The sequence below is a fragment of the Leptonychotes weddellii genome, chromosome 4, assembly GCF_054177405.1.
Source record: "Leptonychotes weddellii isolate Sample4059 chromosome 4, ASM5417740v2, whole genome shotgun sequence".
NCBI lineage: Eukaryota > Metazoa > Chordata > Mammalia > Carnivora > Phocidae > Leptonychotes > Leptonychotes weddellii.
Genome location: NC_138372.1, coordinates 96,017,195 through 96,031,731, shown reverse-complemented (window position 1 = coordinate 96,031,731; position 14,537 = coordinate 96,017,195). Strand labels below are relative to the sequence as shown.

General features: G+C 40.9%; 1 protein-coding gene across 1 annotated transcript; it reads left to right on the top strand.

Moving 5' to 3' along the window:
• Positions 1-2,544: 2,544 nt before the first annotated feature.
• TCHHL1 (trichohyalin like 1) lies at positions 2,545-7,769 on the top strand. Its single transcript, XM_006728390.2, has 3 exons — positions 2,545-2,816; positions 4,153-4,308; positions 4,826-7,769. The coding sequence occupies exons 2-3, from the start codon at positions 4,159-4,161 to the stop codon at positions 7,436-7,438; spliced, it is 2,763 nt and encodes a 920-aa protein (XP_006728453.2). The 5' UTR covers positions 2,545-2,816; positions 4,153-4,158; the 3' UTR covers positions 7,439-7,769.
• The last annotated feature ends 6,768 nt before the right edge of the window (positions 7,770-14,537 follow it).

Below are 14,537 nucleotides of genomic sequence, written 5' to 3'. Positions count from 1 at the left end.
CTGAGTATAATATGGAAAATAAGATACAGAGTCCTGCCTTCAAGGAGTTTACACTTAGCATTTCTAGGAATTTTGTTCAATATCTTTAGGGAGAGCCATTTGGGGTTTTGCTAGGAAGGTGAGGCAGTATATGCTCAGATGTCTATGTTCTATGCTCCAAAGTGGAGGAGGGATTTGGGAATGGCCACTAAGACAGAAATTTCTCACATAAACTCTCAATTACTTTCTCTATTTAAAGCGCCACTTCCCACTCCCACCTCCATCATACCTGCTAATTCTGAGTCCAGAGCTTCTCCAGGTTTTGATGGCTGGACCTGCCTTCACCTCTGCCCCTCCTTCATAACATATTCTGGGCTGTGCCTTTCTCTTTGGTAATAGTAGAAGTGTTTGTGGCTTATTGTATAGCAATCTAAAGAATTTGTTTAAACAAAAAAATTAGGGGCGCCTGGTGACTCAGTCATTAAGGGTCTGCTTTTGGCTCAGGTCATGATCCCAGGGTCCTGGGATCAAGCCCGCATCGGGCTCCCTGCTCCACGGGAGGCCTGCTTCTCCCTCTCCCACTCCCCCTGCTTGTGTTCCCTCTCTCACTGTGTCTCTGTCAAATAAATAAAATCTTAAAAAAAAATTATTCTTATCTTCTCCTCCCATCTCTCTCTTGCTTCTGCCATCCCTTGAGTCACTACCCACCCCGAAGAATGGGTATTAATTAAATGGTCTTAAGTAAGTTCTGAAAGAGTAGGAATGCCTATAAAAGGGCTGGGGAGCCAGCCCTTACCTTGTTCAAGATCCAAACCTGACCTTCTAAATAGAAACTATAACCTAAAAACATAGACATTTAGGGTTGAAAGAGTTCAATGCTCTTCCCTGTAAGCCACTCCGTCCTTGCCTCCTGCTGTGGCAGGACTCCCCCATAACCTAGCCAGTGGATTGTGATTCTGCCTCTATTTGACTGTTCCAGTAACAGGGGTCTTGTTACCTTAGGAACAGTCTGCATCATTGTCAGACAACACTGTTCCTTAAAGAGTTCTTAATAAAAACTAAAGACTTCTTTTTAGAAATTGTCAATCACTGATTCTAGCTCTATTCTCTGGCATTACACGGAATAAGGAATTCAACATAATGGAGATACCCATGAGCTCCGAGATATTCTTGAGGCATTTCAATTCTAAATCCAGGCTTGCCATTTACTGGGCACATGGCCATAGGCAAGCTACTTAACAGCTAAGAGCCTTAACTTCCTTATCTGCTAAAAGAGGATAATAACTACCTAAAAGGTCTATGAGGATTAAGTAAGAAAGCCCATGTAAAGTACCTGACATGTCTTAAGTGTTCAATGAATGTAAGTTCCTTTCTCTTCCCATCCCATTCCTTATCCCCATGAAAACTCTTCAAATATTTGAAAAACAGCTGTTATCTTTCCCCTAAGTCTTTCTTTCTAACCCAACCTTAAAGATTCTCAGTTTCCTTCAACCATTTCTTGTGAAACTGGCCTGTGACCTCCAAGGCAGGGAGACAGAATTTATTCAACTTTAAACACCCCAGTGCCTGGCATAGTGGCTGAGAAATAGTTGGTACTCAGGAGATCCTGACTGATCAGAATTAAGATGACCTTCACATGTCAATCCCAATTCTCAGGAGGAGACTTCTGCTTTTTAGGACAATGTTGAGAAATTTTTTTACAGGTGGGAACTATCAACATGGATTCCCCCCAACCCCAATATTCAGTTCCCTTGTACTTGCTTTGATTATCAGGAAGATCAGAACAAGGTTTTGCTCCATATCAATGCTGCCCTTAGCCTCAGTCCTCTTGTAAAATTACCTCCCCATCTCCACCCCTCCATTCTCTTGGTCTTTGCCTTTTACAGTTGTTTTCATGGGTCTATTTCTTACATGCTTTTACAAGCAGGCAAGAATGTTTTAAAACATACCCTGTTCTCTTTTTAAATATCTAATAAAACAACTAATCTAATTCTCCTGCTAGTTAAATATTCTTTTCAAAGAGGGACCCAGATCTAGAAGGTAACAAAAACATTTACCAGTTTAGCATCTCGGGCTGTCTCTTACCTGTCCTCAGATTGGTGTTTTCTAGGTCTCCCTTTTCCCTTTACAGAAAGAACATAGGAATATGGATGCCCATTTCTAAGCTCCTTGGATTATAAAAGCACCTTTAAAGAGCAGATATCAATCACTTTTTTTATTAAAATAGCACATTCTAGATAAGCAAAGTTCTGCACACCCAGCAAGATTTTTTTTTCTAACTCTGCCTCTGGGCAAGGAGAGCAGTGCACTGAAACACCTGAATCAACTGTATCTCCACTCTTGTCACATGACTCAATGGGGCCTCTATTTTTAAACACATGATGACACCCATCTGTCCAGCTGGGTCAAATACAGTCCATCCTGTGGGCAGAGGAAGGAATCAGATGACTTCTGAGGTCCCTGCCAGCCCTATGATTTGTCAAACAGAAATGTAATTGTGTCCTTAGGTTGGAAAAAAAAAAAGCTAACACCACCCCAAAGATCCTTCAAAACTATAACCTGCAAGTCAGTGAATGAAACAAAATATCCCCTCTTCTTCCTTTGGATGAGTCTGAAGCCAAGACTTAACTGAAGCTGCCTAAAGAAGGAAATAAAAATAAGAGAAGCTGAGAGTAGACAAAGAGGGGAGGCTGGGTGGTGATGAATCAGGGCATTAGACCCAGAGGGTGTCTCCTTCCTAACTGTGCAATTAGGGACTCAATAAAAGGTTTCAGCGCCTGCTGTCAGCTCACAGCCCGCTGCCAATTTTATTCTACTTGCTCTCATTCGTGAACAAGGTAAGTCTCGTAGACCATATGCTTGAGCATACTTGGGATCTCGGTTGTTGTTCTGCTTATATGTGAGATTATGTAAGGATTCCAGAGAGACATAACCCAAGTCTAAGTTGACCACTATTAATCCCACTAAACTAGGAGCTCCAGCCTCCCAGATGCATTCTTTGCTTTGGAGCTTCTTTGATCATTGTCTTCTTTAAAAAATATAAACTGTATGACATAGGCATGAATACTATTTAATAAGACATGGGACTCAGAGCTATACTAAAATGAAAATACAGAATCATTTAAATGTTGGGTAATGACTGAGGGGTCAAGATTCTATTTGTTTTACTAGTGAGTTCACTGAGCCATGTCTTCTTGGCAAAAACAAGTTGCTTCAGCCTGCATTTATAGGAGTTGATTTTCTTGGCATTACTTTTCTTTCCTCTAGAAGCTTTACTAACTTTAAAAATTATACTTTTCAGGGGCGCCTGGGTGGCTCAGTCGTTAAGCGTCTGCCTTTGGCTCAGGTCATGATCCCAGTATCCTGGGATTGAGCCCCACATCGTACTCAGCAGGGAGCCTGCTTCTCTCTCTCCCTCTCCCTCTGCCTGCCTGCCTGCCTGTCTGCCTACTTGTGATCTCTCTATCTGTGTCAAATAAATAAATAATCTTAAAAAAACAAACAAACAAACAAACAAAAAAACGTGTTAGGGGAGCCTGGGTGGCTCAGTTGTTAGGCATCTGCCTTTAGCTCAGGTCATGATCCCGGGGTCCTGGGATGGAGCCCGGCATCGGGCTCCCTGCTGGGCGGGAAGCCTTCTTCTCCCTCTCCCCCTCCCCCTGTTTGTGTTCCTGCTCTATCTCTCTCTCTGTCAAAGAAATAAATAAAATCTTTAAATAAAATAAAAAATAAATAAAAATTATACTTTCTTAAGAAGAGGAGTTAGACTGACCCAAGGTAGGAGAAACAGGTGGACACTCTCAGTTAAGGCTGGAAGGATTGGTCCCATCTGTTGACATCATTTGTGCATTTCAGTACTTACATTTGCATTCTTTTCCTGCTTCCTTTTGCAATAAAGCTTTCTCTGAAGACATGAGTGTCGTTGTTTTCCACAGGGTGGGATGAAGTGTCGCTTCTAATACCTACCTGTGCCAGATCTGATCTCACTGACATTATTTGGTACAAAACTAAATCATTGAAATTCAGATGCAATATCTTAATAGAGATAGATAGGCAGAATAGAGCAGATGATGCCAGTGGAACTGTGGGAGGGACAGAAAAAAGGATGACCGCAGTATCTCCTTCCTGAAGGACCCTTCCTAGGAAATGAGCTTTGTTTGTTCTTTCTCACAGTCTCCTATGTTGGGAAAGATGCCTCAGCTCCTGAAAGATGTCCTCTGTATAATCAAGACATTCCATAAGTATGCCCAGGAGGATGGTGACAAGGCAACACTGACCTGCACAGAGCTGAAACAGCTCATCCAGGGCGAGTTTGGGGACATTCTTCAGGTGAGGTGTTCACAGAGCTGTGGAAATTCTCCCCCACTTACCTTTTCTCCATAATCTATGCAAGATATGCAGAGGTGATCCCTGCCTGTTTTACATTTAGCTACCAACTCTTGGCACTCACTGATTTTGAACAACTTTTTTCAGTCTCAGCTCCCTACTCTGTGCAATTGCTTCATCAGTCTTACAAAGGAAAATAAGGTTTTCCTCACTGGGGCTATGCTTCAGCAAAGTAGCTGAAGCATGACTCCTCTCATGCCTCTCCTCCATGAAAGGAGTGATGAGCCAGTATACATCAAAATGCAACTCACAGTGACGTAAAACTTCCTTCTTAGCATAGCTCTCTGATGAAAAATGGCATCCAGAATCAACAAATTCTTACTGTTTGGGGAAATTCCACTAGTTCCTGAGGAATAAGTATAAAAAAAAAAAAAAGAAGAAGATTCTTGGGAGACATGCAGACACTCAGGGTGCTTGACCACATATAAATAGGCTGATTCCTCACTGTGTTTTCATGCAGCCACGTGCCATTCATGCTGTGGAGAGAAACTTGAACCTTCTGGATATTGACAGCAAGGGCACCATCAGTTTTGATGAATTTGTTTTTGCAATCTTCAACTTGTTGAACCTCTGCTATCTTGATATACAATCATTACTAAAATCAGAACCAAGACAAGTGTCTAAGCCAGAGAAGAAACCCGATGATATGGATCTTCAGGTGACCAGTGGCACTGGCCAGTGGACAGAGCAAACTCCACCAACTCAAGACAGAGTGGTGCCTCCTTCAGGAATGACATCATCAGCTCAGCCCAGCCCTATGGAAAGGGGAGCAGTTGGACACAATGGGGTTGAAAACACCAAGACTTGCAAACTGCCAATAGAAGCACCTGGGCACAATGACCCTAAGAACCAACACCTAGATGGAGATCAACAAGATGTACCAGCAACAGGAGACAATGGGACTCAACTTGAGACAAATAAGCCAACAGCAGAATCAGAACAGATCGACAGTCCCACAAAGCAGGAGGGACAGGATAAGGAGAGTCCCATGGAGGGAGATAAGCCAGCTAGGGAGCAAAGTGGCACTAAGATACGGGATCGATTCGGAGAACAGGAAGGGAACCTAAGAACCCAAAGTTCTCCACCAGAAAAAACAACACAGAGGCCTTCCAAAGATCAAGAAGTTGCAGCAGAAAAGGGTATTAAGGAACATTCTAAAACACAAGAACTATCGCTGCCAGGAAAATATGAGCCCAGTTCAGAGCACCCTGACCTGCCAAAACAAGCTGCTGTCCAGAAACCATTGCAGACAGAGAAACCAACTGATCCTGAGGATGATGGTAGAACATCTGAGACCCAAGGACAAGGAGAGGATGTCAACAGGACACCACCTGAGACAAAGAATCCAGCTGAACCTGGAGATGACTTTAGAGCATCTGAGACCCAAGAACCACCAGCACAAGACAAAGAACATGAAACAAAAGACCTGCCTGTCCAAGGTGATAGCAGAAATGTTTCGGAAACACCTGATATTAGGGCTGTAAGGAAACAGAGGAGAGGCCCTGAGGCCCATGGAACAGCAGGGCAGAAAGAAAATGAGAGAAAAATTCAGATACTAACCCTGGAAGACCAACCACAGGATGGGAAGTATCAGGAACTCCAAGAGTCATCAAAAGAAAGGGATGCTGAAGTGCTCGCTTTGGCAGCACATATACTAAAAAGGGATGCTGAAGAAGGTTCTAAAACACAAGAGTTAAGCTCAGAAGGAGGAGATCAGAATCATCCTGAAATTGAAAGAGCAGTCACCCCAGGAGACGAGGCAAGACATGCTAAGGAAAGCACAGCAAAAACATTTATGAGCAGCAAAAATGCCCCTGCAGCAGAAGGGACACCAGGAGCAAGAGAAAGAACACAGGAATTAGCACCACTTGAGAACCAGTCCGGAGAAGAAAATAAGAGGGTCACCAAGACTCATAACAAGCCAGTCAAGGATGATGATGGTTACCAGGGAGAGGATCCTGAGCCCACAGTCACACAGAATAATGAGGGTTCTTCCAAAATTCCCAACAGCCTGACTCCAGAGGATGGTGATAGCAGCTCGGAGACAACCGACCTGCCTGTGCAAGGGGATTCCCAGAATCAAGTAGACCATCTCAGAGAGTCTGTGGAAAGAAGTCACAATAATAACCCAGACATTGAGAAACACGTAGCACTGGGTGAGGAAAGCAGAACTCAGGAGGCAGTGGTGCTGGCATCCAGAGGAGAGGATAAGCAGCTCACCGAAGAACCAGAATGGGCTGCCAGAAAAGAGTACAGGAGTCCGGGCTCAGGGACCAAAGGCCCAGCTCCAGCTGTGCAACCCAATGGACATCCAGAGGCACAGGAGTCCACAGCAAGAGGTGAAAACAGAAAGTCACTGGAGACAGAGATCCCTGGTACCCTGGAGGCAGACTTCATTGACCTGTTTGCCATAAAGCAGCTTCCAACAAAGGAAGACAGCAGAAAAAAGCTAAAGGTCCAGGGCCCAAGTACCAAAGGAGAGGAAGGTAGAGCACCAGAGACCCAGGAGGCTCCAGTAAGAAATCTGGATGAGGACAATTCAGCATCCCCCAGAACACACCTTGAAAGAGAGGAATCTGCAACATTGGAAGAGGATGAAAGCCCCCAAAAGTTGGCAGAAGTCAATGACCAACAAAATCCAGCCAAGAAAAGATATGATGTTTTAGTTCCCCAGTCCGGCCTTGAAGAGAAGATGCAGACGGACAAAGAGCTTGGTTTTGTGGAGAGGGGTACAGTCTCTTCCAGTCCTCTGTACCAGTACCTGCAAGAGAAGATACTGCAACAAATGGACATGACCCAAGTGGAGCAGCAAAATCAAGCTCAGACAGCTAGATCATCAAGCCCAGAGCTCCTCGATGACCAGTCAAGTGTATCCCTCACGCGTGAGATCTCAGATTGTCCTATCATCTTCAGTGACAGACAAGCATTACAACATTACACCAGGGAACATCTGCCTGATGCAGATCCTGAAGCACAGCAAACATCAGCTCCCCAAGCCTCAGAAGATAAGCAGGGCTATCCTCAGGAAAAGAAACCAGTACTACAAAAGGAGGCAAGCACCAAAAAGCAATAAATCATTATCATGATCCCAGGAGAAGTTCCAAGGAACTTCATACAGCTCAACATGTCCCAGACTTCTTCCCTCCCGATCACCCTCAAAGCTCACATGCACACATTCAGATGCAAATTGATAATCCTTTAAATTCCCTTCCTAGGGGCACCTGGGTGGTTCAGTCTGCCTTTGGCTCAGGTCATGATCCCAGGGTCCTGGGATCAAGCCCCGGGCTCCCTGCTCAGCAGGGAGTCTGCTTCTCCCTTTGCCCTTCCCCCTTCCCCTGCTCATGCTTGTGTGCTCTCTCTCCTCTCTCTCTCTGAAATAAAAAAATCTTTTTAAAAATTTTAAATTCCCTTCCTAGATTTCTACAAAAGCAAATAAGAAAGTATTCAGCAGTGGGAGATGCCACCAAAGAAATATCACACCAAACATCCTACCATATGATGCTACTTCTGAGTACCAAAATGGATTTTCTCAGTGAGACAGTTTTTCACAATTTACCTATCACTAAAAATAGAAAATTTCCTTTTATATCTTTCACAGATGCCGATTTCTTCAATTGATTTGTTGGCTTTTTATAATGTGGCAATAGTGAGTATGAGACTCTGCAATACCACCTTATAATCATAAAATATAATTAACTCATAGATGCAAATTATTGTTTCAGGACATATCCTAACAGAGTTCAAGTTTATCCTTCAAGATAATCTCAGATATCACCATAACTCAAAATAATTATGACTTTCTAGCACCCAATCAGAGTAGATTCATAATTTTTTGCTAATGTCCAGGTGCAACTAAATCTATGCCATAGATTCATTCATTCGTTGATTCATTCAGCAAATTTCTATTAAACCCCACTCCTTACACAGTGTTTTCAGAGTTTCTGGCTCAAATAAGCAATCAGAATAATTATGAAGGAGACACAGAATCCAAATCTAATGTATGCTTGATTCCATAAGAAGCTCTTATGATCCACTTATAAGATCATATTATAAGTCTACGAAATGTTTACCCATATGGTTTGCTGATAGCATTACATCAAAAGTAGGAAATAAATAACCTCATGATCAATATCTTTTGTTGGCTCTTGCTGTTCCCCTTTATTCTCCATCTAGCCTTGGAGACACTGATCAGAAACAAAAACAATCTTAGGTGATTTGTGATTATTTTTAAAGACTGTAATTAGGGGCGCCTAGGTGGTGCAGTCCATTAAGCAGCCCACTTTTGGTTTTGGCTCAGGTCCTGATCTCAGGGCTGTGACAGCAAGCCCCACATGGGGCTCTGTGCTGAGTGTGGAGTGTGCCTAGAGGTTCTTTCTCCCATTCCCTCCAGCCCTCCCCCTGCACTCTCTCGCTCTCTAAAATAAATACATAAATCTTTTAATAAATAAATAAATAAATAAATGACTGTAATTAAAGGATGATGCCTCAGAGCTAGTAATAACCGAGAAAAGGAATAAAATAGATATCATAAAATGTTTCCTGAAGCCAAAATGCCCCATCTCCCATTGCATTCTGCCTTTGAGTTTCAATATTCTTCCACTTCATTGCACACCTCTTCCAGAATCTAAAATTCTCCTATATATCTCTCCCTCCAACATTTTCAGCTTTTCTCATTCTACCTTTGATATGAATGAATATCCTTATCTAAATATAGATATGTTTTATATATATTTATATTTTTATATGTTTTATATAACAACATAACATTTCATGTTTTATATATATTTATTTTATATATATGTTTTACATATATATATATAAAATCTCTTTAATGACAAGGAGACATAAGACAACTCACAAAAAAGAAAATTATATACTAGAGCTTAAACTCATCAGCCTTTTTCACAAGCAACTGGCAATATAATCAGGAACCGCAAAAATGACAAAAGTTATAAATAACAAATTTGCAAGAGAAGCTATACAGATATCCAATAAATATATGAAAACCTCACTAGACTTGAAGGAAATGCAAATTAAAAATAGGTTTTTCAGTTACCAAGCTATTAAATGTTATTTGTTTGTTTTTAATAATCACACAGTGATTTCAGTGTGGAGAAACAGAAACTCTGAAATACAGATGACAGGCATATAAATGAGTACAACCTTCCCAGATGGCAATTCAGTAAGATTCACAAAAATATTTTTAAATATTTCTCAGATGGCATTATAAGGAAATAATAAGGGATGTATATAAAAATTCATCTACAAAGATATTAGTCATAGCATATTAAAGACAGCAAAACCCAGAAACAACCTAAATGTTCATCATTACAGGAATTGTTAACTAAATTATGGTCGCTGGATACTGTGGAATGCCAAGTCATTAGAAATTATGAGATTATATTATAATTATAGAACTATAAGATTTTATTTAATTAAGTGAGGAAGGATTAATAAAATACTAAGCTTTGAATGATTACAAAGTGGTATATGGAGTATGATTCCACTTAAAGATTAACAGATAACTAGGCAGAGTATTACAACAAAATCTTAACAGCAGTTATCTCTAAGTAGGGTAACTATAAATGACGTTTATTTCCTGATTTGAGATTTTCTTCATTTTCCAAATGTTCTATAATGAAATGCAATACATTTGCAACCAGAAAATAAATGCTATTTTTAATAACTAACTAGCCTCGAGAAATAATGTAAAATAGAAAAAAATTTTCAAAGATGTTCACAACACCATTATTCATAATAATGAAGGGCACCTGGGTGGCTCAGTCGTTAAGCGTCTGCCTTCAGCCCAGGTCATGATCCCAGGGTCCTGGGATCGAGTCCCACGTCGGGCTCCCTGCTCGGCGGGAAGCCTGCTTCTCCCTCTCCCACTCCCCCTGCTTGTGTTCCTGCTCTCGCTATCTCTCTCTCTGTCAAATAAATAAATAAAATCTTTATAAAAAAAAATTCATAATAATGAAAAGTGCAGGAAATCAAATTTTAATAGCCTTTGAAAAGCGTATTTATCCCCTTGATGTCTATTATATAGTCTCTAAAATGTGCGTTTATGAAGCATCTGCACTCATATGGAAAATTCCTTATGTGGAAAAGCATGATACCCATTCTGTGCTTACAACAGGATATCAACTATATATGTGATGAAGAGAAAATACACTTAACTATTTACAATGTTCATCTCTTAGTGATAGAATTATAAGCAACGGGGACACCTGGGTGGCTCAGTCAGTTAAGCATCTGCCTTCGGCTCAGGTCATGATCCCAGGGTCCTGGGATCGACCCCACATCGGGCTCCTTGCTTAGCAGGGAGCCTGCTTCTCCCTCTGCCTGCCACTCCCCTTGCTTGTGTGCTCTCTCTCTCTGTCAAATAAATTTAAAAATTTTTTTAAATAAATAATAGTTTTTAAACACTCTCTTCACATTCAAGCAACCATCCAATTTTTCTCTCCCTCTTTCTGCCCTCTGTTCTATCCTTACAACAAAGCAATGTTTATTCCGTCATCCTATAGAAATTCTTCCTTTGAAGATGGCATTGCCCTCTATCTGATAAGACTAGAGACTGCTAACCTCCATGTTTTCAGATCTCTTGTGGCAGTTCATACTGATGACTGCCTCTCACTTCACTGGTCCTTCCCCACCTCTTGTGGATTCCTCTCATCCAGTTCCCTAGACTTTGGGCTCTTTCCAAGGGCTCTTTTTTTCTGGACTTTCTCCCTCTGAGAAACTGTCCTTAGCCCAAGTTACTAGTGTCTCTACAATGGTGAGTCTCAACTCACCTTGTTCAGACTTGAACATGCACTTCAATCAAGTCTGTGCAATTGCTGACAAGATATGACCCCTGAGACTGCCAATCACTCCCCATTAAACAGGCTTATCTTCTCAATTTCACTCATTCTGTCCTCCTCTCTATCCCCATTCTATCAGGCTTCAAAGGCACAAATTTTGGAATCATCATTTGCTTTCTCTTATTCTCCATATCTAATCTACTACAGTAGCTCCATAGTCTTCCTTAAGTCCATTTTCCAGATCCATCTTTCATTCTCCACTCCCCATGGGCCTTCAAGTACACTACACCTAAAATAATATCTCTCCCTCCCCTTTTATTGAATGTCCAAATCCTGCTTATCCTATGGGATCCAACTTCAATGTCATTTCATTCATTTATTCCAAAATTTTTATTAAAAAATTTGTTAGTTCCAAATACTGGGCGAAGAATTAGAAATACAGAACTGACAAGACAAATAGGTACTCTCTATCTTGGAGCTTGTATTCTAATGAGGGAGGGGAGAGACCAACAGCAGACAAGTACAACCATAAATAAACGAGATAATTCCAGATAATAAAGCAAGGAACATGATAGAGAGGGACAAGGGATCAGGAAGGCAGAGGCAGATAGAAGTGCTGCTATAGAAGACTACTTGAGCCTTCCCTAATGCCCCAGCAAAATGGATGTTGTCCTCCCCTGACTCCACAGTCTTCATTGTGCCTCTTTTTCAAATTTCCTCCCATGAGTTACAGTTGTTTGTGTGCTTGTCTTACCTCTCCTCTCAGACTATAAGCTCCTTGACAGCAAGGTTCACGATTTACACATCTTGCTACCCTTCATTAGCATGGAGCTTAGCACCAAATGTGTATTATGATTTCAATAGGTGTTTGTCGAATAAGTAAATAAATCCTGATATCATTGCAACAGCCTCTTAGCTGGGCCTCTGCTTCCAGTCCATCCTTCATTTAATCACTCAGGAATTTTGCAAAACATTGTTTTCATTTCATCTCTCTCTGTACAAGACCTCTCAGTGACACCTTACACTTTCCTCTATGCCACATCAAGTCTAAACTGATCAAACTCGGGGCGCCTGGGTGGCTCAGTCCTTAAGCGTCTGCCTTCAGCTCAGGTCATGATCCCAGGGGGGATCGAGCCCCGCATCGGGCTCCCTGCTCCGTGGGGAGCCTGCTTCTCCCTCTCCCACTCCCCCTGCTTGTGTTACCTCTCTCACTGTGTCTCTCTCTATCAAATAAATAAATAAAATCTTTTAAAAAAATAAATAAATAAACTGATCAAACTCTATAATATTTCCCTCTAATTACAATTTACCACTAGTTTCTTTAGAAATCCTGCTGAGGACATCAGGTTGGTCATCTAATTTAAATCCTCACCAGGATCATTTAAATCCTATTCTACTAAGTTGAAAGGAATATTGTTGGGATTGAATGCATTCTTTCATTTCATTTCAATGTGTTTATTAAACACTTGCTCTGTGCCAGGCACTGTGGTGGGCCACCGTGGTGGGCACTGGACATGCCCTGGTCGGTGGAACAGGCATGGTGCCTGCCCTCATGAAAGATGTAGTCCTACATAAGACAACTGTGAAGTCCTGCAAAGAACTATTCAAAGGCAAGGAGTTAGTCACGTTATTTTTTCCATCTCCATGCCTGCCTCTGCTCCTGTGGTTCACCTTCCCTGAAATGTGTTTTCATTTCTTGTACTTCCCCAAGTATACCTGTCCTTAAAGTCCTAGACTAAATCCTACCTCTGCTAGGAAGCTCGTTCAGCCTATACCACCCAGATTAATACTTTAATACTTACTTGCTAGTATTACTCACTAATTGTTCTCTGAGTGTTATTTCCCCAACTAAATAGATTATAAGTCACCAAAGAGAAGGAATAATTCTTACATTCTAATACCTCACATGTCCACCAGCAACTGACTTAACCTCTCTGACCTCAGTATCTGCCTGTGTAAAATGTCATTATAATAACTCACAGGGCTATTGTGAAGAATTTTAAAAATTCAGAAACACAAAACAACAACAAAAAACAAACCAGAGCCAGTATCCGGAATATACATAGAATCCCTATAAGTCAATGAATAAAAGATAACCTAACTTCTAAAAAAAAGTAAAAGACATGAACAGGCACTTCAGAAAATAAGATATCAAAAACGCCAATGAAAAGGTACTCCACCTTATTGGATATCACGTAAGTGCCAGTTAAACCACACTGAGAACCACTCATATCTACCAAATGTATGAAATTAAGAAGTGATAATATCAAGTGTATGCAAAGAGGTAGAGCAACTAGAACTCTCAGCCTGGTAGTGGGAGCATAAATTGATACAATAGTCATTGTGGAGAAGAGTAGGGCAATATCTACTATAGCTGAATACATGCAACCCTATGACCAGGTAATTCTACCCCAGGCATATAACCCAAGAGAAATGCACCAAAAGACATGTTCAAAAATATTCATAGCAGCACTGCTTGTAACAGCCCCAAAGAAAAGATAACCCAAAGGTCTACCAACTGAGAATAAAGAAGCAATAATTTGTACTATATTCATATAAAGGAGCACATTTAAAGGATACAGCAAGGAGATTGAAAGAACTACAATCAGCAATGTACAATCAGCATAGTGACTGTAGTTACTAAAACTGTATTGTGTATTTGAAAGTTGCTAAGAGAGTAGATCTTAAAAAAAAATTGTTAACTGTGTGGTGACTTATGCTAACTACACTTACTGTGGTAATCATTTCACAACATATACAGATATTGAATTACTATGTTGTACACCTGAAACTAATATAATATTATGTCAATTATATGCCAATTATATCTCAAAAAAAAAAGAACTATAGGGGTGCCTGTGTTGCTCAGTCCATTAAGCATCTGACTCTTGATTTCTGCTCAGGTCATGATCTTAGGGCCATGAGATCGAGCCCCACATCAGGCTCCTCACTCAGTGGGGAATCTGTTTGAGATTCTCTCTCTCTCTCTCCCTCTCCCTCTGCCCCTATCCCCTCCCTCTAAAATAAATAAATGAATATTAAAAAAAAAAAAAGAACTATAGCCACACACAATAGCATAGAAGAATTTCCTAAGCATAATGTTGAGGAAAATAAAGCCAGACACAAAAGAATTCATACCAAATGACTGCATTTACAAGTTCAAACAGGAAAGAAACTAACCAATGGTATTAGAAGTCAGGATAATGGTACCACTGGTGTGGAGGGAGATAGTAGAGTATGGGCAAGAGAGGAACTTCTGGGGCACAGTTAATGCTCTGTTTCTTGATTTGGGTGGTGGTGACATGGGAGTGTTCATTATGTGATAATTCATCAAGTGTACACTTATGATTTGCATATTATACTTCAATAAGA